Genomic DNA, 22,115 nt, shown 5'->3' on the forward strand with positions numbered 1-22,115 from the left:
TTTTTAAAGCCACCTAAGCTTGTGACCTTGATCACACTGCAATTTTGAATTGTGAGAAGAAGTACTTTCTTTTGTCAATCCACTGGATGTCCTAAAGTTCCAATATTAATTCGTTCTACGTCTTGGCATCACTGCATCACCCTCTATCTAGGATCAGGCAAGTATGTCAATTTCAGCTTCTTTCAGTCTCATATTTTTTCCAACCTTAAGTTCAGTTCTCCATGTTTCCACATTAGTTTGTAATTATTACCACTGTTGTTATTTTAAGAAGTCCTTGGAAAACACACGAGCAGGTTGGTGCAAATTTCCCATTATAAGAAATTTTTCGGCAAAGCATCCCCCCCCTACAGTTCTGTATGTTATTTTCACTAATGTACCTTACTAGGTGCATTTTTGTACATTTTATTTGCCTGGAGAACTGGAGAATTCAGAAAAAAAATGTGAATTTCAAAGGATGGCTGTGTTTTGGTTCAGGATGAGTGAATTAGGTGGGTTTGCCTTTGAATGTTAACCAAACTGAACCTCTCTCCCATAGTCAAATCATGTCCACATTTTCTACACTAAAAAGCCCCAAAGATGCAAGCTTGTGGTGGGGAATCTGTGGCACTCCAGATGTTGGACTCTACCAGCCCCAGGCAGCAAGGCCAACAGCCAGGCATTATGGGAATTGTAGTATAGCAACCTCGGGAACACCACACATTCTGCAGTCCTGATGTAGACTTCCTGCAAAGGGAAAGGTGCTCCAGCCTCCCCATCAATCTTGGTTTCCCCTTTCTTCAACATTTCCAGCTCTCACAACATCTCATCCACTGACAGGAAAATGCTTTTCATGGGGAGCAACCTGATTAGGCGAGCTCTCAAGCAGTATTTCATGCAGATGATGGATGGAAAAACACAGAATCAACATTCTCTTTATTATACAGGCATCACTACATAGTAACAACAAGATAAGTCCCTCCCTGTTTCTTTTAACTATCTAGTATTAATTTTTGTGTGTGGCTTTACTGTAGCTGTACGTGGGCATTTTCCTTGTGCATAAGACCTACACATGAACAGGACAGAATGGGGGATGAATGCACTATCTGCTCCTAAATAGTGAGGGCAGCTCCATGAGGAGGCTTTCCATTCCCACAAGTTAGAGCAGGCATAGGGTTTTGACCAAACTGTGAGAGGCAGTGGAAGACAGAAGTGCCTGGCGTGCTCTGGTCCATGGAGTCACGAAGAGTCGGACACAACTAAACGACTAAACAACAACAGGGAGCCTCTTTGAGTTCAGGGGCAGCCTCCCAGGGACCAGAGGTGGGTCAGGCCAGAGGCAAAAGTGGGTCTAGGGCTTGCCGATCAGAAGGTCAGCGGTTCGAAGCCTCACGATGGGGTGAGCTCCCATTGCTTGGTCCCTGCTCCTGCCAACCTAGCAGTTCGAAAGCACGTCAAAGTGCAAGTAGATAAATAGGTACCGCTCCAGCGGGAAGGTAAACGGTGTTTTCGTGTGCTACTCTGGTTCGCCAGAAGCGGCTTAGTCATGCTGGCCACATGACCCGGTAGCTGTACGCTGGCTCCCTCGGCCAATAAAGCGAGATGAGTCGTCCACAACTGGACCTAACGGTCAGGTGTCCTTTTACCTTTACTTGCTTCTACACACATGCACACCTCATCTCCATCCGCACAACCATGAAGCATCATCCTAAGGTGGTGTGATGCACTCTGTACATGCTCATTTCCCAGGCTGAGTTTGTGCACGGAAAAATAATAATAATTTGACAGCTTCGAGTGGGGTTGGCACTACTACAGTGCCACATAATACCCATTCTGTGTCTGTCAGTATTCAGTCCTTTAGTGTGGCCACACCTGCACTTGGGAACTCCCTGCCTATTGAGATCAAGTAGGCACCTTCAGGGTACTAGTTTTGGCTGTTTAGGCACGTGTACCCAGGTGCTTTGAAAGTTAAGGACATTCTTTCGCACGTGGGTTGCGAATTCTTATTTCCTTGTTTTACATTTTTTGCAAACTGCTTCAGAGGTTTTTTTTGTGTTTTTTTCAATCAAGCTGCGTGTAAATTTTATGACATATATTAATATTAATAATAATTACCCAAGCCAAATCCTCCATGAATCCTGTCCCTGGGGAAGAACCCCTGCTCGCTTAGCCCGACTGCAAGTGGTCCTTCAGAGCTCCCCCCCCCCCACCCGCAGCCACACACCTTGTAACTTGAGGAGGGCCGGGCTTCCTTAGCAACCCTCCTTTCCCTCCCCTATAGCGGGAGGCGACCCCTCTCTCCCCCGCCTTCCGCGAGCGCCGGGCTCCGTAGGGGCTCCCGCTCCTCCTGACTCTGTCTCCCTTCCTCCCAGCGCTCGCCTGCCTGCCTGGCCAGCCCTGCCCCTCTCCCCTCCCTCGCGCCCTGATTGGCTGCGGCTCTCCCCCCCCCCCACGCTCCGCTATGCTAATCTTATGCGAGTAGTTCGGGGGCCAGTCAGCTGACGTCATCCGGCCCAGTGGCAGCCGCCGAGGGAGGGAGGGAGGAGGGAGGGAGGGCGTGCGCGCAAAGCGAGGCGAAGCCCCAGCCAAGCCAAGCCAGGCGAAGGGAGGAGAAGGGAAGCGGCGGCGGCGGAGGAGGAGGAGGAGGGCGGGAAGGGGGGGTGGAGGGCGAGATCTGGGCTGAGCGCGGAGAGGGGGAGCCCGGGCTGGGCAGCCCCCCTCCCCCTGCTCCCGCGCGGCGCAAGCAGGCAGGAGCCGGGGCGGGGCGGGCGGGGCGGGGCAGAGCCGGCTGGGAACATCATGGCTACTCTGGCCAACGGGCTAGCGCAGCAACAACCTCCCCCCGGGCCCCCGCCCCCGCCGCCGCCGCCTCCTCCTCCGCCTCCGCCGCCGCAGGCGGAGAGCACTGCCTTCAGCACCACGAACAGCTCCGGGAGGATGAACGGGCTGACGACGCCGACGCACGGCCCGGGCGGCACCATCGCCATGAAGGACCACGATGCCATCAAGCTCTTCATCGGGCAGATCCCGCGCAACCTGGAGGAGAGCGACCTCAAGCCGCTCTTCGAGGAGTTCGGCAAGATCTACGAGCTCACCGTGCTCAAGGACCGCTTCACCGGCATGCACAAAGGTAGGGAGCCCCGCCGCGCGCCGCCCTCCTCCTCCTCTTGCCGCGCGCCGGGTGGATCCCTTTCTCTTCCTCCCGATGCCGATGCCGCCTCGGCTACTCCCACCACGCCTGCACCCCCCCCCCCCGCTTCCCGGCCAGGCGAAAGGGCCAACAAAGGGATGGAGAGGAGATGCTGGCCGCCGCCGAAAGCCGCGTTGTGTGTGTGAGGCTGAGGGCGGGTGGGGGGCGCGCGGAGAGAGGAGTAAGTGGCCGAAGCATGCCCCTCTGGGCAGATTCACTCGAGAACCAGTTCCACAAAGCTCGGTAGGACTTGCTGCCATGTGTAAGAGTGGATATGGGATTTGTAGTGTGTGTGTGTGTGTGTTTGGGGGGGGGGGGAATCCGTAAACAAGGAGGGGATTACACATCATCTAAGAGAGGGAGAAGCGTACCCCCCTTCTCGAGTGCCGTCTCCCCCCTCTTTGAACATGCACACACACACGTAATGTGTATAAAGTTGGGTCACGTGTAATGACTGGATGAGAGAGAGAGATCAGTGGAAGGATGTGCACGCATGTGCAGGAGGAAAAGGAAGACAAACACAGACACTCCCTCCCCCCCCCCAAGAAAAGATCATATTTTGCATCAGGAGCAGATTAGGACTTCTGGCAATGACCCCTCTCTCTGCTACTTTGTTCTTCTCATTTTAAGTTATTGTGGCTACAGTCCTAAGTGCCCGTTGCTGGGAGCAAGCCCCTTTGAGCGCAGGTGGGGTGGGGGGGGGCTTTTCCCCTGACTTTGCATTCATCGGATCACACAGCATGTGAAAAGTTGGGCTGGGTGGGAGAAAAAGTAAGTGTGCATGTGCGTGTCTACATGCAGGAGAGTGTAAGGCGGAGAGATGTGTGTCACAGTGTGAGAGAGTGAGTGTGGGAGGTGGAGACAGTGGAGGGAGATTTGTAAACAGAGACAGGAAACAGACATCTTCTGAATGGTGCTATGGTGGGGGGAGGATATGGCTGAAAGAGGCCCCAGCTCCCTGCAAACTTGTGTTACATACAAGAGACCAAGGAAAGCTGTATATACGTGATGGGGCTTCTATGCCATCGGAGAGGCGGACGGCACATAAGCACTCATTAGACAGGGGTGGGGAACTGGTGGTTCTCCAGATGTTGCTGGACTCCAACTCCCAGCATGGGCAATGGTCAGGGATTATTATTATTTATTGAATTTATATATGATGGGAGCTGGAGTCCAATAACATCTGGTGGGCCACAGGTTTTCCCACCCCTGGATTAGGAAATAGGTCTCAGCCTTGGCTGGATCTAGAGGAGTTAGCATGCCTATAAAGGAGCTCCCTGTTTCCTTAACCCTTTGCTGAGTTAGTTGGTGTGCAAAGTTGAACTGGATGAAAAGTGTGTGTAGGTGTGTGAGTAACAATGGGGTGACAGTGCCGATGTTGCCAGTAACAAGGAATATTATAGTGCTGGCACCTTGATAATGAATTTTACCAGTTGCTGGTAGCTGGACAGTTGAGCCAAAGATCTGTGATGTAGTGGTAGACTCTGTATGGAGAGTCCATCTTGGCTTCCAGAATCAGTGTCTGTATCGTGAATCTTTAACCCAACTGCCTAGTTACCTGAAACATGCAGAATTAACATCAAGATCCTGGCCTTATATTATTCATTGTTACTGGCAACGTAACTGACAACCTCATATATCCTTCACAGATATGTATTTTATTAGCCAAGACATGTTATTCATGTACTCCAACTCAGAGTAGACCCACTGAACTTAATGGACACAGGCAACTTAGGTGCATTAATTTCAATGGTCTGCTCTGAGTAGGGCTTAGTTAAATACAACCCAAGAGGGTTTTTGTGCTATTGTATTCCATACCCCATACTGATATGCCTGGCCCAAGGAGTACAATTCTTTGTGCCTTCAAAGTTAGAAAACGATCAAGATGGTAAAAAGTGCCCATAAAACATCACATGTGCTAATATAAATCATAAAATTATTATAGGCTCAGTATCTTGATGTTAATTTAACTTTAAGGATAGAAGTTGACAGCCATGTAGATAGAGGAAATACCATGTATGTCCACACAAACATATGTGTGTATATACACACACACATTAAACACACACACACACACACACACACCTGTTGGTGAGTTCTAGTAACAGTTGCACATATGGGGCAGGCAAGAAATGAATGAGTGAATTCGCAGAGGAAGCAAGTTTGCATCTGGATAGATGCTTCCACTTCACATTTTTTTTCATATGGTAGGTTGTTCTATACTATGTTTAGCCAACTTTTTAGAACCTAATAGTTGAAGGCTCTCTCGTTCTTTAAGTACTGAGATAAAACAGTGTGCCATGTGTATGCCTAACATTTCTTCTGATATTAATCCCCGAGGCTGCATGCAATTAAATCTGACATCCCATACGCACTTACCTTTGCGTAAGCCCCATTAAGTAGCACTTAACTTCTGAGTAAGCATGCATAGGACTTACTCCCAATAACTGTGCATTGGATTTTACTCTAAAGTGGTGACACCCGACATATCTAAGGCACACCGACTGAATTCATTGCCTTCAGGTAGTTATATTTAGGGCTACTGGGTCCCTGTGAAATACAGTTTCCAGCTCTTCAGGTCGGTTGCCTTCTGGTGAGTGGCATCTGGTGGTATATAAATTGTTAAGTTTCAATGCAGGCTAGAGTTGGGATTTTAGATCACATCTTGTACCAGGGCATGCCATTCTCTTAACAACAAAACAACATGCACAAAAACCTCCCTGCTTTTGCAACTTTCCCCAGGCTGCTTATTTTGAAATGTGTCCTTTCTGAATGGAAAGCAACAGCCTGGTAATGGATCGTTTTTTTCTGTGCTGCAGAAAAAGGAGAATGCAATATGTAGTCCACAGGAAGATTATATCTTAATTTCTAACATTTCCTAGGTAGATTCTTGGAAATGACCTTTAAAAACTGCAGGCCTTCAGTTCAAATGCATAGACAAGATGATGGAAGCAGGCAAGGATGTAGGTTAGGGCAATGAAAGACTGAAATAATATTAACATTTGGAGAGAGCTTTTCTCTCCTCCCCCCCCCCCCGCTCACCCCACCCCAAAGCAAGCAACCCAGTAGTCAGGCCAGTTTATCTCTGCTGCTTAACAGCAATGGAACAGGAGGTTCTTTGTCATCACAATAAATAAATACGACTATAACATTTCAAATATCAGGCCTTGAGATTGATGAAGCTGAGTTGGATGCGAGAGTTTCTAGGAAGCGACATGAAATTTGACTTAAATATGATGGGAAGTCACTTGTGAAAATTGTCAGGTGCACCAATATTCTTTATGCATTAGCATGTTGAAAAGTCTCCAACGCTTCTTGCATTGCTGCTTAACTCTTCCGACACTCCCTAATCCAGTACCCTATGGAAGGATAGCAGTTGTGTATCCTCTCCCAGTTCCATTTATACCTTTACTGAAGTCTATACTTCAAACTGCTTGAATTATTTTCTTTTTTAGCCTCCTTAGCCCTGCCCTACATATTCGAAACTGTGCAGGCCAAAAAGAAAATTAAAACTCCCTTCTCCTTTTAAATACATAGACTGATCAACACAATTAAATGCCACCCTTCATCTAATTAAGGTCCTCATTAATTTTGCTCCTCTGTCCAAATATGCGTCTTCTGTGACTCTTTTGTTCACAAAGGCAAGTCAGTGGAATGGAAGTTTGAGGACTGTTTTTGAATGAAGCACGGCTGCTGCAGCCAGGAGCAACTGTCTGCCTGCTGATGGGTCAGTCTGCATTCTCCTGGCTACGAGGCTGGCTTCCTCTCGCTCGTGAATTGCTTCTATTTGAAGGCGAGATGGTTGCACTTATTAAGAGTTATTAATACTTAATCATCTGGCAGATTTAATTGTGCCAATATTAAAAATGCATCAATGTCAAATTTTGTTCATTAAATATTTACATTTTTGAAGGGAAACTGTTTTGCTGCTGTTTTAATATTGTTTTAGGAAGATTTATATAGGATCTATTATTTAAAAAACAAAACAAAGGAATAAAACACCTAATAATGTGGATCGTATGCTGCAGACCGAGTGGAATTGTCGTTGCTCCTGTATTAGAAAAAGGCTAGCGAAGTCCCCACGCTTGGATTTGTTTCCATCAACAAGAGGGGCAGCTAGAGTTCCTGCCTGGGCTGCTACATTCCCACAGCAGCTTTGCAAAGCCGCGCCATGAATAGTACGGGCAAGAAAGCAAAACAAAATCTGTGCAAACCTTATCTTCGTGGCAATGCGGACTTGCAAACCTTTAATCGAGCTCCTCCTGGGAGTAAGAGCTCATGAGGGTGAGTCAGTGCTGAGCAGTCTTCCCCCTCCAAGCCTTTTGATTCACAGCCCGCAGTGTGTGCTAAGGAGGGAGAGCATTTAGGAGTGTAACACACACACACACACACACACACACACACACACACACACCTCTCAGCAGTCCCATGAAAATTCCACAAAACTACTCACAGCGTAAGGTGCTAGTAGACACCTCTGATTCAACCGAGGAGAGATTAGGACAAATGATCGTTCCATGCCGGCTGTGGATGGAAGAGAAATTTGATTCAGTTTGCATTTAATTCACACTTTTCTGAAACAATATGTAAGCTGAAACACAGCCATCCCTTGAAACTCACGGGTCTAATTTTGCAGTGCGGTTTTCCACCTAAGTAACATGTACAAAAATAAATTTACTAGTGTAAAACATGCATATTAATGCATATTTTAGTGAAAATAACATTTTAAAAAATGCATGGCATTAGGTAAAATTGCTTTGCAAAATGTTAGGCAAAAATGCATGTGCATTTTAGGAGAAATTTGTACCAAAATGCTAATGATTTTTCATGAGAAGCTTTTCTAAAAAAGATTTATTTTTTTAAAATCGCAAACTGGTGGGGAAATGTGGAGAACTGAAGATTGTAAAAATGAGAAGCTGAGAGCAACAAAAAATTTCCACATTTGTCCATCTCAAGTGCTAGCTCCATGTTTTTGTTTTGTTTTGAGGGCTGGGGAACCATCCTGCAAGATGCTTCCAACTGGCCTCATCCTTCTCCTCCTCCTCTCTCATCACCCACTTAGTCTCCCTCTGCCTCTGGGCCCAATTCCTACCACTGCCTTAAGGGAAAGGAAAGTGAATTCGCAGGCAGCGGCTGATGCTGTTCCCAGCCCCCTTTGCTGCCAAAGGCCAGAGGCTGGTTTGCAAGCCAGACTCCAGCAATGGCAGGAAAAGCAGCGGCAAAGCCTTGAAAGGGGACCCTGGGGGGGGGTGTCAGCTGGGGGCCCATGCCCTGCCTGGCCTGTTGAAATAAAGAGTGTGTTAGTTCATTTCCATATGCATTTCTAGAATTTCTCCTTATATTGCTTGATAAATTTGTCTGTACATGCTTAGGCGCATGCAACACTTAAAAAAGAAAGTTATCTTGCCATCATGCAGATTGGGGGTGTGTGACCTACATTGCTGGGCCCAAGGCATTGCACTGCTGGGAGCAGAGCCCAGAAGGTGGCTTGACTTTATAAAGTCTTTCAGGACCATTCAGACACCAATTCTTTCTTTCATCAATTGCTGCCCACCAGTTGTGGTGTGTGATGTAGGTTGTTTCATCATGCTGTGTGGGGTGGGGTGGGCTCTGGAGATGTATAAGGTTAAGATTTCATTTTCAAGTCATTATTATTACTATTAATCCTCCCTCCATCTGTAGATCTCAGGGCTTTTAACAGCATAAAAATACAAGATTAAAGCACAAAATACATAGTAAGAACAAGAACAAAACAATAGCCCCCCAGCCCTCCCACAAATGCATTTTAAATTATATGGGATGTTAGTCAGCCAAAAGCCTGGTTAAAGGGGAACATTTTCTTTCCTCCCGTTCCTCCTTCTGAATGCTGAACAGTGCAGGGCTTTGGGAAGAGATAGCTCCCAGCATGTTCCTCTTGACATGCAATGCAAGTGGTATTGCCCAGGTGAGTTCCTCTGTGCAGTCTTTGGCAAAGTAGCTGGCCAACCCTGCTTTTCTCCTTGCAGCTCATAGGAGCCAACTCCTAGGGGCCAAGCTCCCTTCAGCACACTCCCCATGAAAAATTCGAGGGGGCCAGCCCCCACAAAGTTGATGAGCATTATCATTCAAATGGTGTGCATGACCATGTTAGCCTCGGTAAATTTCATTGTACACAGGTTGTACATTGACAATAAAGGTGATATTATTAATTGCTTATACAATACAATACATTTTTATTTATACCCCGCCCTTCCTTGTTCAGAAAGCCGGGCTCAGGGCAGCTAACAACAAATTTAAAACACTTAATTGTGGGACTTAAAAATGGGACTTGCTTACATATTCCCTCTCTTTTATGCAGGTCAGGGCTTACCAGCCCCACCCCATATTTATTCAAGTTGGCACCCCCGTTACAGGTCCTTGATATTAAAAAGAAAGTTGTGACTTTTACTCCCAAATAGCATCATCAGTGCTCATTTTTGGTGTGGGGGACAAGTAAAATGTATTAAATTTGTTTGAACTGGTTTTAATATTTTCACTTTTAAATTGTTGGAACCTCATGGTGAAGGATGGATGAGTAAAGTAATAAATAGTGAGTTGTCTCCAACCAACCAAGTTAGTCCCATTAGTTTCAGTGGGTCTACTCTGAGTATGATTAACACTGGATGCACAACAACAAAAACAACAACAACAACAACAACAACAACAACATAGATCAGAGAGTATCATAGGCAGTGAGTGCTGAACTTGTCCATTCAAGTATGTTGGACACCTGTCAATTCCTTTTGCAGTGGGTGATCAAGGCTGGACTTTGGGATTTCACTTATGCCTTGTCCCCTAAGGAGTTATGGGCTAGTTGGGGTGGTCTGTCTTTGAAGGCTGATGAGCCCAGATAGCTTCCAGACTGGTTGGGCTAGCTGTCTTATTACAGGGGCTGCCTGCTGGTTGCGGGAGTGACCAGAGTGGCAAATGCAAATTCTTCCTTTGCCCCATAGGCTAGTCTCCACCTCTCTCTATCCTTCATCCAGGCAATGGTCCAGGAGGCGTTATCACAGCTCAAGGACACATTCCAGCCAGGCATAAACACTCAGGGTGAGGTTCAGTCCAGATGACAGTATCCTTTTGGATCACCTCTGTGGATTGATGGTGGTGAGCAGGAATGCAGAGAAGCTTCTCTCACTGAGTGGTGTCAGAATGGGGGGATGGGTTCTTGCTTTCCCCCATGGGAATTATTCCACGGGGTTCTGTGCTCGTTTCATGGCTTTATGGTGGTTAGAAGTAATGTTGTGATTGGCCACGAAATGCCCCTTGTATGCCAGTGATGCCCAGCTCTATTTCTCCTTCCCCCCCCCAGCCAGGTGAGGCAACTAGGTCTCTGAATGACTACTCGAACTGTTCCAGAAAGTGGCAGCTCATTTGTTGCCTGCAGCTAGCCATGTGGAACGTAGAGAATCACTTCTAAAAGACCTTCACTTGCTCTCATTTTGTTTCCAGGTTGAATTCAAAGTGCCAGTGTGGATCTTTATAGCCAAAAGCCCAGTACCAAGGGTGAGACCCTTCAGATGTTGGACTCTAAATTCCATCAGCTCCAGCCAGCATGGCCAGTGGCCAGGAATGGTGGAAGGTGGCTACTAATGGCATCTGGAGGGCACTATTCCAGCCATCCTTGCTTTTGGAGGGGGAAAGGGCCATGGCTCAGTGGTAGATCACCTGCTTTGCATGCAGAAGGTCACAGGTTCAGTCCTAGCATCTCAAGGCAGGAGACTGGGAGAGACTCTCTTCCTAGAACCCTGGAAAGTGACTGCCAATCAGTGTAGCAAAACTGAGCTAGATGGACCTGTATCAGTAGAATGCAGCTTCCTGTATTCCTATTCCTATAGGTCCCATCACAGGGATGGGGAAGTAGTGGCCCTCCAGATGTTGTTGGATTCCAACTCCCATCAGCCCCAGCAAGCATGGCCAAGGCCAGGGGTTGGCCGGATGAAGACGAGTGGTGGGAGCACCCCAGGGAGGACACAGAAGACGGCAACTTAGATCCTGGATGGTGGTTGTGGGACACTGAAGAGCAGTCTGGGGAAGGGAAGAGCTGTGAGGTCTTAGAAGCAGGGGGGTTGAGTGATCAAGGGGATCAGAAGGAGGAGGGCCTTTCGGCACAGGGTTAGAGGCTGGGAGTCACAGTGTGAGTGCAAACTCAGACAGAGAGGAGTCAGAGGTTGCCCTGGTTACTCAGCAGCAGAGCAGTCCCAGTCCTCCTGGCTCTCCTTCCCCTTGGACACCCCACTTGAGGAGAGTTAGGTCCAGAGAAGGAGCTCACCCCCTTGACACAGCCTTCATCTGCTTGGGAGGGATCCATAGTGAGAGGCTAGGGCGGCGAGGGGTGGTTTTGGTCAGTTTCAGCAATGTCTGAGCTCGATTAAGGTGAACCAGAGGACTCTACTGTGTTTTTATTTTGTGTTAATAAAAAGCTTATTGCGTCCTGGGCCTCCCGTGCTTGACCTGGGCACGCTTGGCAGCTCCTTGACAGCCAATAGCCAGGGATGATGGGAACTGTAGTTTAACAGGATCTGGAGGGTACCAGATTGGCCACCCTTGCATTCCCGGGTTGTCTTATTACAGCTAGATAATACATGTGAATGGCTTTGAACTCTTGAAAGTGTTATACAAATGTAAGGTGGTAGTAATAATAATAATAATGATAACTATTCTTAGCAAAGATGTGAGGAAATGTCGCTTTCAATAGTTACACAGGAATGCACGCACATCTTTGAGAGCATGAGGGACAGTATGTACTTTCTTGCAGGGGGTTGGGCCAAATGGCCATCGTGGTACCTTCCAACTCTTTAATTCTATGGCTAAATGTGACTGAAACCATCACTGAGAGAATTTTTATTTAATCAATGGATCTCTGCCCCCAACATTCCATCAATTGGTCTTCAGAGGAGTTTATGGACGAGTGTTCATGGCTTGAGCATTAAGTCAGGACAAAGATCAAAAGGAAGCCACAAGCACCAAGGACACAACAAGTGACAACAAGCTTGACAGCCAGCTATTAGCAATAATCAAGCAATTCCATATTGTATCCCATTGAAAGCTCAGGAAAACGGGACAGATTTCATGTACAGCTTAAAGAAAATAGCAGAGTAGGTGCTGCCAAATGCATTTGGGGAGGGTCTGCCATATTCAAGGTCTCACCACAGAAAAGGCCCTGCCCTCTGTTGGCCACCCACTATTTCTAGGGGTGAAGGCAAACGACATAGCACCCTGACTGATGATCTCAGCAAATGGGCATGTTCACATGTGAGAAGGTGGTCTTCAGAATCCATACGTGCTTGTGTGTTCCAGTTTAAGGAGCAAAAGGGATGTGCAGGTGACAAATGCTTCAGCTTCCTGCCAGCAGCTTGCCACCCAAGATGATATTTAGCAAAAACAGAAGAAGCTGCCTTATACTGAGTTAGACCATTGGTCCATCTCGTTTACCATTGTCTACCTTGACTGGCAGTGGCTTTCTAGCATTTCAGATAGAAGACCTTCCCCTGGCTTAAGTAAAGATGCTGGGGATTGAGCCAGGGACCTTCTGTGTGTAAGGCAGAAGCCCTGCCACTGAGGTACACTGAGCTATGTGTGTTATCATCAGTCAAATACACATTATTCCAGCCAGGCAAAAAGCGCTTGATGAAAGCGTGGAACCATCTGCTGAGGTATGTGGCCTGGGGAGAGTCTAAAGGGCCAGGTAAAGAGGTATGGGTGGAAGCATCTGGCCCCAGTCACTGGAGGTCCTCCACCCTTGCTGTAGACCCTCACATAATATGCTCCTCCAACCACAGCAACAAAAGAAAGCTCCCCTATAGCTGCTGGCATGGCAGGATGAAGATCTGATGTGCTAATCTGGAGGGCTTTTGCACTAATCCCAGTGTGTTTGCCTCTGCCTGCCGATTCCAATTAACCAGGCCCTGCTAATCCATACGAATTGCCTTAAATCAAATCCCCGCTGGGCTGCGGACTGACCTGCTGCTGGATTCCGCTCATCTCTTTGAGGCTAGGCACAGCTTCCCTGGAAAGGGAGTATCCAGCTGCTTTGCAGAGCAAGGGACATCACAGGCGGTGTTCCAGTTGTGCTGTATAAGCTTTGCCTTTCTCTCTCCACTGCAAATGAAGGTGCGGACAGGGCAAAGCCATCCCTTGCTGAGCGTGACTGTACTCGCACATGACTTTATGCAATAACACTTTCCCCTCCCTTCTTCTCTCCAGGCTGTGCCTTTCTTACATACTGTGCCCGGGATTCAGCCCTCAAAGCCCAGAGTGCCCTGCATGAGCAGAAGACATTGCCTGGGGTAAGTGATGGTGTTCTTCTCTGGTGCAGGCACGACTCACCTCCTTTAGCTCAGAGTCCTGGGCTAGCATTCAGCAAGTGTTGCTCAGTGTCCATTTGTGACATTGCAACCGAGGGCAATCCATACGTACCTTTCCTCTATGCTTCCCAGGAATGGTCTGCACTTTAAAGCTCTGTATCCAAGCAGGGGCGAAGGAAGGCGTCGTGACATCCAGGGCGGGCATCGCTATATAGAGCGCATGTGAGGCATCGCTACGTACGACGCATGCGGCGTACGTAGCGACGCTGCACATGCACGGTATAGCGGTTTGCCGCCACCACCGCTCCAGTGCCGTACGGACGGTGCCAGGATCCCTCCGTTGCCGCTACAGCCACGACCAGCGGATCCTCCACATGCGGCTGCAGTGGCGCGATGGCTGCTCATGCTGCCGCGAGCCCCTGCGGGGTGACTTCTTGTCACTCCCGCAGACATGGAACCCGGGGCGCAATGCCCCCCGTCCCCCGTTGTGACGCCACTGTATCCAAGCACCCCAGCCCTTTTTGGTTTTGCTCCGGAGCTTTCCCTGCAGAAACCCACTCTTTAAATTTCAATGGCAATCCACAGGAAGACCATTCTGCTGTTTGTTCTGATTCAGCTTTGAAGAGTGGGTTTTCATGGGGAAGCTCCTGAATGGTGGGGAAGGGTGCTTGGACATGAAGCATTAAAATGTGGGCCAATTCCTGGAAAGAGTGGGGCAGAAAGTAAGTGTCATTAAGCCCCGAGGGAGTCCTGTAGCTTTCAATATGGAGGGTGCCATCCTAAGTATGTTTTGGGCTGGATGGATCAGTCCTCTTCTGCCCTGTGTCAGTTCCACACATGCTCAGCCACGTCTATTAAACTGCACCCAAACCAACTGTGTTTAAATGTTTGTACGCACTTTTTGTAAGATGCATTTTGCATGCATTCCCTCCAAATGCATGCATTTTATTCAATGCCTTTCTATGCATTTCCCCCTAAAATATGCATTTCCCCTATAACATACTCACATTTTTGGAACCAAAACAGCATTCTGAAATTCAGAGTAGTGCCCAGTGCCACTGTTACCTGCATTCCGATCTGCATATAAATCTAAGAGCTGCAAATAAGGTCAATTTGCTTTAAAATGCAGACTCAATGAAACTCTCCTCCATCGCTCACAGGGAGTACACCCTCTTGAGTGTAATAGGACTTACTTCTGAGTAGCGCTTAGGATTTTGCTGTAAGAGCTTTAAGGGGCATAAGCTTCCATGAATTGAAGCCACAAAATTCTGCTTTTTGAAGCCACAAAAGCTTATGCCCCCATAAATGTTTGTCCGTAAGAGGCCTTTATGTTGTCTACATTCCATTGACAAAATGTTTTGTACCAGCAGTACATTGTGTTGCTGGTAACTTTGCTGTGCAAATCTGTTGTGCAATGAGTTGCCACTAGCACCACTGCTGTGTTGGGTTTCTCTGCGGGGCATCATTAAAGCTCACTTGTCTGTGAGCATCAGAGCTCCTGCCCTGGTCAGAAGAGAACATTGGGCACCACCATTTCTTTGTCTTTATTCTATGGGAGTGTTGCATATTTTGAGAAATGGATAAGGAATAATTTTAAGGAAAAAGATTTCCCTTTGGATGGTTTTTGAGGAAACAACATCAAACTTCCATCTTTGAGGTTTTCATAATCTCCCTGTGAACAGATTCTTCCTTATTGAAAACAAACTGATCAGTTTAATTGTTTAATCAGGTGCCAGCAGGGCCTTATAGAATTAGCAGGCTTGCTTAGCAGGGTTTTGATGCTCCATGTCCTCTCTGAGTTGTTTGGATAATGTGCTGTTCTCTCTTAGAGTTTTGGAGTGGCAGTAAGCAGATGAGCATCAGTTCCCAAACGTCTTCCTGAAATGTACTGTTGGTAGGGATCTGTTTAATGTAGATGGGCGACCTTCTCCCTAAAGGCACATTTCCACATGTCTGCCTTCGGAGATCAAAATATGCATTCCATGCTCATCGAATCTCCTACCACACACAGTGCCTGCTTGCTGCTTCTTCTTTGCCACACAGTTAGGGATGTAAGAAGGCTTCAATTTCCGTCCACTCCGTATTCGTCACATATAGTGCTGTTTCCGTTCCACTGCAGTTTGGCTTTTGACAAAAACGACATTCTTAAACTCGCTGTGGCAGAATTTTATGTAGCGGATTATATAATTAATGGTGTCATCGTCACATTATTCCACACCATTCATTTCAATGCAACGGAAATGCAGTGCAAGTGTCTGTGTGTATAAGGGGCAGGTAATTGGTTCCGTATCATTTAGAAAAAGACGAAGAAGAGTTTGGACTTGATATCCCGCCTTTCACTCCCCTTAAGGAGTCTCAAAGCGGCTAGCGATCTCCTTTCCCTTCCTCCCCCACAACAAACACTCTGTGAGGTGAGTGAGGCTGAGAAATACTTCAGAGAAGTATGACTAGCCCAAGGTCACCCAGCAGCTGCATGTGGAGGAGCGGGGAAGCGAACCCAGTTCACCAGATTATGAGTCCACCACTCTTAACCACTACACCACATTTTAGAGACCGAAAACAGCAGCAGCAATTGTGGATCAAACTGTTCTGGACTTGTGACAAATGAGTGAACATTGGCAATTTTTGCTCTCATTTCTGCCAGAATTCTCTAGCTTCCTTCACTACAGATGTTGTGGGTTCTTAGTTCCTAGTTTCAAGTGGCAACAACATCATTGCCAAAGGCTTTGCCTGTACTAGTACTGTAGTGTTGTTGCTTGTAGAGACACCACATCCTTATGCACGCCTGACACTGAGGGAATGGAGGCTGAAATCCTGTGTTGATGTGTCCTTTGAACCAGAGTAAAGCTGCAGTGCTGCACCTGGAAATAAGATATTAGTGACGGGGGAAGAATTCAATTCGGGATGCATTTAAAGTTGCATCTGTTAAATCCACACTTTCTGAAACAATGCACAAGCTGAAATACAGCTATCCTTTGAAATTCTTGTTCAGTTTTGTGATGCAGTTCTCCAACCCAAAAAATGTCACTAAAATGCACCTATTAGGGGAAAGTGTGAATATTTATTAGGAGACATTCACAATAAAACGCTGACTGATTTCCGCGGAGGACTTTTAAACATTTTTTTCTTCTTTTGCAAATTGCTGCACAATGTAGAGATCTGAATTTAATATTAGGGGAAAAAAGCCAAGAAACGGAGAGAACCAAAACTGTGACAGGTTATTCCATCCCTAGTAGAGGTGCATCACCTAGTATTGTTGCTCTCGTGAATATGTAACTGGTTATAGCGCCTCCCATGCCTTTGAGATACATCAAGAATCTAGTATTAGGTTACATACACACCACACCTTCAAAGCACATTTAAAGCACCCCCCCCCCCAAAGAATCACAGGAAGGGAAGCTTACCCCTCATGGAACTACAGTTCCCCCAACCTTAACAAACTATATTTCCCAGATTTTTTGGGCTGTGTGTGTGCTTTGAATGCAGGTATATGGCAGGTTACAGACTCCGCTAGCCCAGAAATAGTACCTTAGGTTAAGAACTTTGCTTCAGGATGAGATCAGCAATTGGACAGTGGTGGTGCGGCAGCAGCAGGAGGCCCCATTAGCTAAAGTGGTGCTTCAGGTTAAGAACAGTTTCAGGTTAAGAACGGACCTCCGGAACGAATTAAGTACGTAACCAGAGGTACCACTGTACCTTAAAAGAGTATATTGATAGCCATCTAGCATTTTTGGTCTATTTAACTTGAAAGGACGTTGAAAAGTGTGAGGCCAGATGAATCCAAGACCACAGGGCCAGGTTGGCTGCAGTAAGTGATTTAGAGACAGGACGATCCATTCAGAAGAAGGAGACGGGGTTCCCACCCTTCTAGTAGATTGGTAGTAGAGGGTAAAGTCAGATGAACCCAAAATGGCAAGGGCAGATTGGCTGGAGTCAGCGATCCAGAGACACAGTGACCTGATGGAAAAGAAGACTCCTGCACCTTTAACAGTTTAGCAGAAGAAAGGATTTTAGCAAGTGTGGCAGGTTTTGTTATGGTGCAATGATAATAGAGTTGGAAGGGCTATGTAGTTCAAATCCCTTTGCAATGCATGATGGGAGTTGTAGTCCAGCAACACCTGGAGTGACGCAAATTAGCTGCCCACCCCTTATCTGATTATTACTGCCACCCAAATGCCTCCAAGCCTGTGTCCTGCGAAATAGCTTTGGCCACAAAGGGTAGGTTCGGACGTTCAAAGCAAGCACAGAGAAAGCACGGAATTTGACAAAGAATCTACATTCCTGGGAATCTCGGCTTTCTTATTGTCGAGCTTTTTTAAAGGAAACCACTGAAATTGTGGAGCTTTCCCCCCCCCCCAACAAAAATGCCAAAATAACACTATTTTCCAATTGACTTGTCTAAGATCCAGACAAAGTGCCACCTTTCGGAAGTTTTCACCAGATGTCAATTTCACCTTTGAAACCCCAGTAATGTCCAGGAAAATCTGGCTGTACGGCAAGCCCTGTTTACATACCCAGGAAACACACAATGCTTCTACGTATTTTTTTTTTAAGCATCAGGAAAATAGGATGAAGATTATATATATATATAGGATTACAGGGAAGGAGGTCCTTTTCTCTCTTATAATATTAGAATTTTGGCCCATGTTATGCAGCTGATGATTCACTGCACACAAAGGAGGTTACTTCTTCACACAGTAAGTTAAACGATGAGATTTGTTCCTTCAAGATGTGTCAGCGGCTATAAATTTGGGTGGGTTAAAAGAGGATTAAAGATATTCATGGAGGAGAAGACTACCAGTGGCTCTTAGCTACAGTGTCTACGATCTGCCTCCACTATTTGAGGCAGTATGCCTCTGAATACTAGTTGCTGGAAATCACAGCTGGGTAGAAAACTGTTTTGCTCATGTCTTATCTGCATCTGGCTGGCCACTGGGAGAACAGAAAGCTGGAATAGATGGGACTTTGACCTGGGCTGTTCTTATGTTCTCTTCCACACGACAAGCAGAAGCAAAACAATATGCAAATTGGCTTCATTTGCATAATTTACTCAGATAGCATAATCCAGTTTTTCTTTTTCTTTTAAATCAGCTTTCTTTGGGGTGTTGCTTGGATTATGTTGGTGCATAATTCTGATTTGATCTTTTTTCTTTTGGGGAGGGTACATACCACTGACAGTGTCACCTGCTTATATGTTTCTGTAGCTGTATATCGACGACACCCTTCAGGTTTTAGAATCTGCCAGTGAGGTATCATGCCCTAGGTTCCACCCCCTAGATCCAATTGCTCTCTCTCTCCAGTTGACCAAGCAAATGCTGGCAATGGGGAATGCAACTTATGTAGCCAGAAAGACACATGGGGAGAAGAGTTTGGATTTGATATCCCGCTTTATCACTACCCGAAGGAGTCTCAAAGCCGCTAACAATCTCCTTTCCCTTCCTCCCCCACAACAAACACTCTGTGAGGTGAGTGAGGCTGCGAGACTTCAAAGAAGTGTGACTGGCCCAAGGTCACCCAGCAGCTGCATGTGGAGGAGCGGGGAATCAAACCCGGTTCACCAGATTACAAGTCCACCGCTCTTAACCACTATACCACACATGCTCTTCTCTCCCACAACAACTCGCCTCCCCCCATCCATTTCTTTTCTGAAGTCAGAGTTGTATACCTCTTCAGGGGCTCCCTGCATGGTTTGTTTCTGTTTAATTTTAGTATGAGAAGGAAGTTCTCGGCTATAATATTGTTTGGATAGCTGACTGAAGTCCCCTGGCATCCATACCTGCTGTTCTCCTCCCAGGCCTTCTGTCATCTCTCTACCCCACCAGCATGCTATCCCCACCATCAAAATTGTGCTATAAAATTCAGCGGTGGCAAAACAAAATCAGGTCTGGGAATGTAATTTTTTTTTAAAAAAAAAAATGCACACACACCATATTTTGTTTTGCGATAAAAATATAACAGCCAAAAGGAAGAAACTGCAAGTAACATAAGGACCAAACAAGATCAATAATGAGGGGGGAAAGAGGAACGTCCATCATCGCCCACAGATTATGAGCCTCGTGTATATCATGCGGACAGTTAGAGTAAAACAGCCGGAGGAGCAGAACGCTGGCCATTGAGAGAGTTTGGATGTTAGTTATGTAACTGAATCGAAGTCAGACAAAATGCAAGCATTTGCATGCAGCTGGAATATGGTTAGAAGACATACCCTCCAACTAACCCCAAAATACAGGAATCATAATCAAAACCCTGAGCCATCACAACTTCTCACTTTTTCACGCAGTCCCAAATTCCAGAGGGACCTTCCTTTCAGTACAGTATTTCAACGTGTTACAGGACGTTCAGATCCATTCATCCCTCTAACACATTTCTTAGATCTGTGCCTCCTGCTCCCTTCCCCGCCCCTCTCAATATGGCGCCACTTCCTGTTTTTACGAAAACAAGTTCCGGATCACTTGGATGCCCACAGCATGTTTTTCGCTGTTTCCTTGCTCCTCAGTTGGTTGGTCTCCCATAAAGAAAGTGGTGGGTGGGGGAGCGAGGGGAACAGGTCCCGTCTGCGAGGCAGCAAGGGGTGCTGAGGGGTTGTGGGTGCAGAAAAGTGACCATTATGATCACTTGGCTCCGTCTTGCTTCGTTCAGTTGCTGGGTCTGCTTCCCTCCCCACCCTCAGTGGAGGAGGTGTGGAGAGGGGGGACATTGATGTAGAACAGGCATCCCCCAAAACTCTCCAAATGTTTTGGGACTACAACTCCCATCATCCCTAGCCAACAGGACCAGTGGTCAGGGATGATGGGAGTTGTAGTCCCAAAACATCTGGAGGGCCAAGGTTGGGAATGCCTGATGTAGAATATGTCCTTATTTTCATCTGAGGAAGGTTGGAGGGTGTGAGAAGCTTGAAGGCTTTCTATGTAGGAGAGAAGCAGAAACTATCACACAGAGCTGGGGAAGCCTTTCAGGCCTGTATTCCTTCCTGAACCATCTTCCAAGGGTCATATTGCCAGTGGTGGGTGGGGCCAGATGCAAAAGTGGGTGGAGCAATGAATGCAGTGTTTCGTTTTCGTTTTGACCTTTGTACAGCAGCTTGGTTTCTACACGGCATTAGAAATTAGCCAGGAGTGCATTGCTCCTGGTTTGGGTCCAGTTGCAACTATGTGGAGATTTCTGGGCATCGGGTTGGCGACCGCAGTTTAAAAACCTCTGCCCATAGTTATTCCATAGTTATTGCCATTTCCATTTCCACTGTGTGTGTTTCTCCTTCTTGCATGCTGGGACAAGTGAATTGTTGTAAGAGGCATGTTACAGTCAAGCAATGTAGAATCATAGAATCATAGAATCATAGAATCATAGAGTTGGAAGAGACCACAAGGGCCATCGAGTCCAACCCCCTGCCAAGCAGGAAACACCATCAGAGCACTCCTGACATATGGTTGTCAAGCCTCTGCTTAAAGACCTCCAAAGAAGGAGACTCCACCACACTCCTTGGCAGCAAATTCCACTGTCGAACAGCTCTTACTGTCAGGAAGTTCTTCCTAATGTTTAGGTGGAATATAGTTGAGATCACAGAATTATAGAATCGTAGCATTGGAAGGGACCCTGAGGGTCGTCTAGTCCAACCCCCTGGCAAATAGACATTCCGCTGTGGTGGCCGTAACCTAGATTTAGCACCTAGCTTATATATCTGAGTTTCTAACATACCTCTCTGTTCTTTGTCTGGGCAAGAGGCATTTCTGAGTTCTGAGACATATTCCAGCTCAGCAGAAATACTCCAGCAGGGTGCAAAGCAGGGCTGGTGAATATTCTCAGCTTAAGAAAGTCTTTTCTGGCCACCATGGTATCAGCACAGGCATTCTCCTATGCCTCCTCATCCAGAAGGACCCCTCTTTTGTTCTTTCTTAGAGCCCAGAGGTGGCAAAGAAACTTGCCAGGGCTACCACAGTTGTGGTGCAAAGCAAGAGGATAGCACGGCTGCTGCAAGGAGGACCATGTCATGGGGTGGTGGTGGGGAGTCCAAATGCTGGTGGGCATGGCAGCTGGGGATGGTGGCGCTGGCAGCAGAGACATTGGAAAGGGGTGCCCATTGGCCAGACTATGCCAAGGGCACGGTACTGTGGAGTCAGGGACTGCAAAATGAAGATGCCAGATCAATAAGCAAATCAACTATTGTGAGCCTTTCCATTAAGCTACACCCAGGGAGTAAAAGAGGCTTGAGTTAGCAGAAATAGTAACATGCCCAGATTGATTGAAGGAAGCTTGGCCCATGGATGCCCTGCATTTTACGCCAGTTTAACTGTTAATGCTCTCCTCCAAGTAAACGCTTGGGAAATGTCGCTGCATTAAGGGGTAGGGATCATTAACATATACCATTTTCTGCACTTTTGCAGAACTATGATTCCCAAGGTTGCTAAGGAAAATCCATGCAATTAAATCAATTTAGAACTAATTTGTGCTTGTAGCATAGCTCGGATCTCCCAGCTTTCTCATTGGATGCGTAGTACATTATTATTAGTTGTATTTCTAGTCTCATAATTATCATTATTAATGTACGTGCTTAAAGCCTTAAATGTGCCCAGATACCTGAAGGACTGCCTCCTTCCCAAGAGACTCTCCTGGGTGTCCGTCTTGGT

At 46.8% G+C, this 22,115-nt stretch overlaps 1 protein-coding gene across 5 annotated transcripts in view; it reads left to right on the top strand.

Moving 5' to 3' along the window:
- The first annotated feature begins 2,766 nt into the window (after positions 1-2,766).
- The window catches only part of CELF6 (CUGBP Elav-like family member 6), a 196,132-nt gene continuing 176,783 nt past the window's right edge, over positions 2,767-22,115 (top strand). For all 5 annotated transcript variants that reach the window (XM_083475851.1, XM_083475849.1, XM_083475853.1 and 2 more), the window contains exons 1-2: positions 2,767-3,106; positions 13,391-13,473. In XM_083475851.1, the coding sequence (XP_083331977.1) occupies positions 2,776-3,106; positions 13,391-13,473 (414 nt within the window). In that variant the 5' untranslated portion in view covers positions 2,767-2,775. The remainder of the gene's footprint in view (positions 3,107-13,390; positions 13,474-22,115) is intronic.

This window comes from Podarcis liolepis (assembly GCF_965112155.1).
Source record: "Podarcis liolepis genome assembly, chromosome: 14".
Taxonomy (NCBI): Eukaryota; Metazoa; Chordata; class Lepidosauria; order Squamata; family Lacertidae; genus Podarcis; species Podarcis liolepis.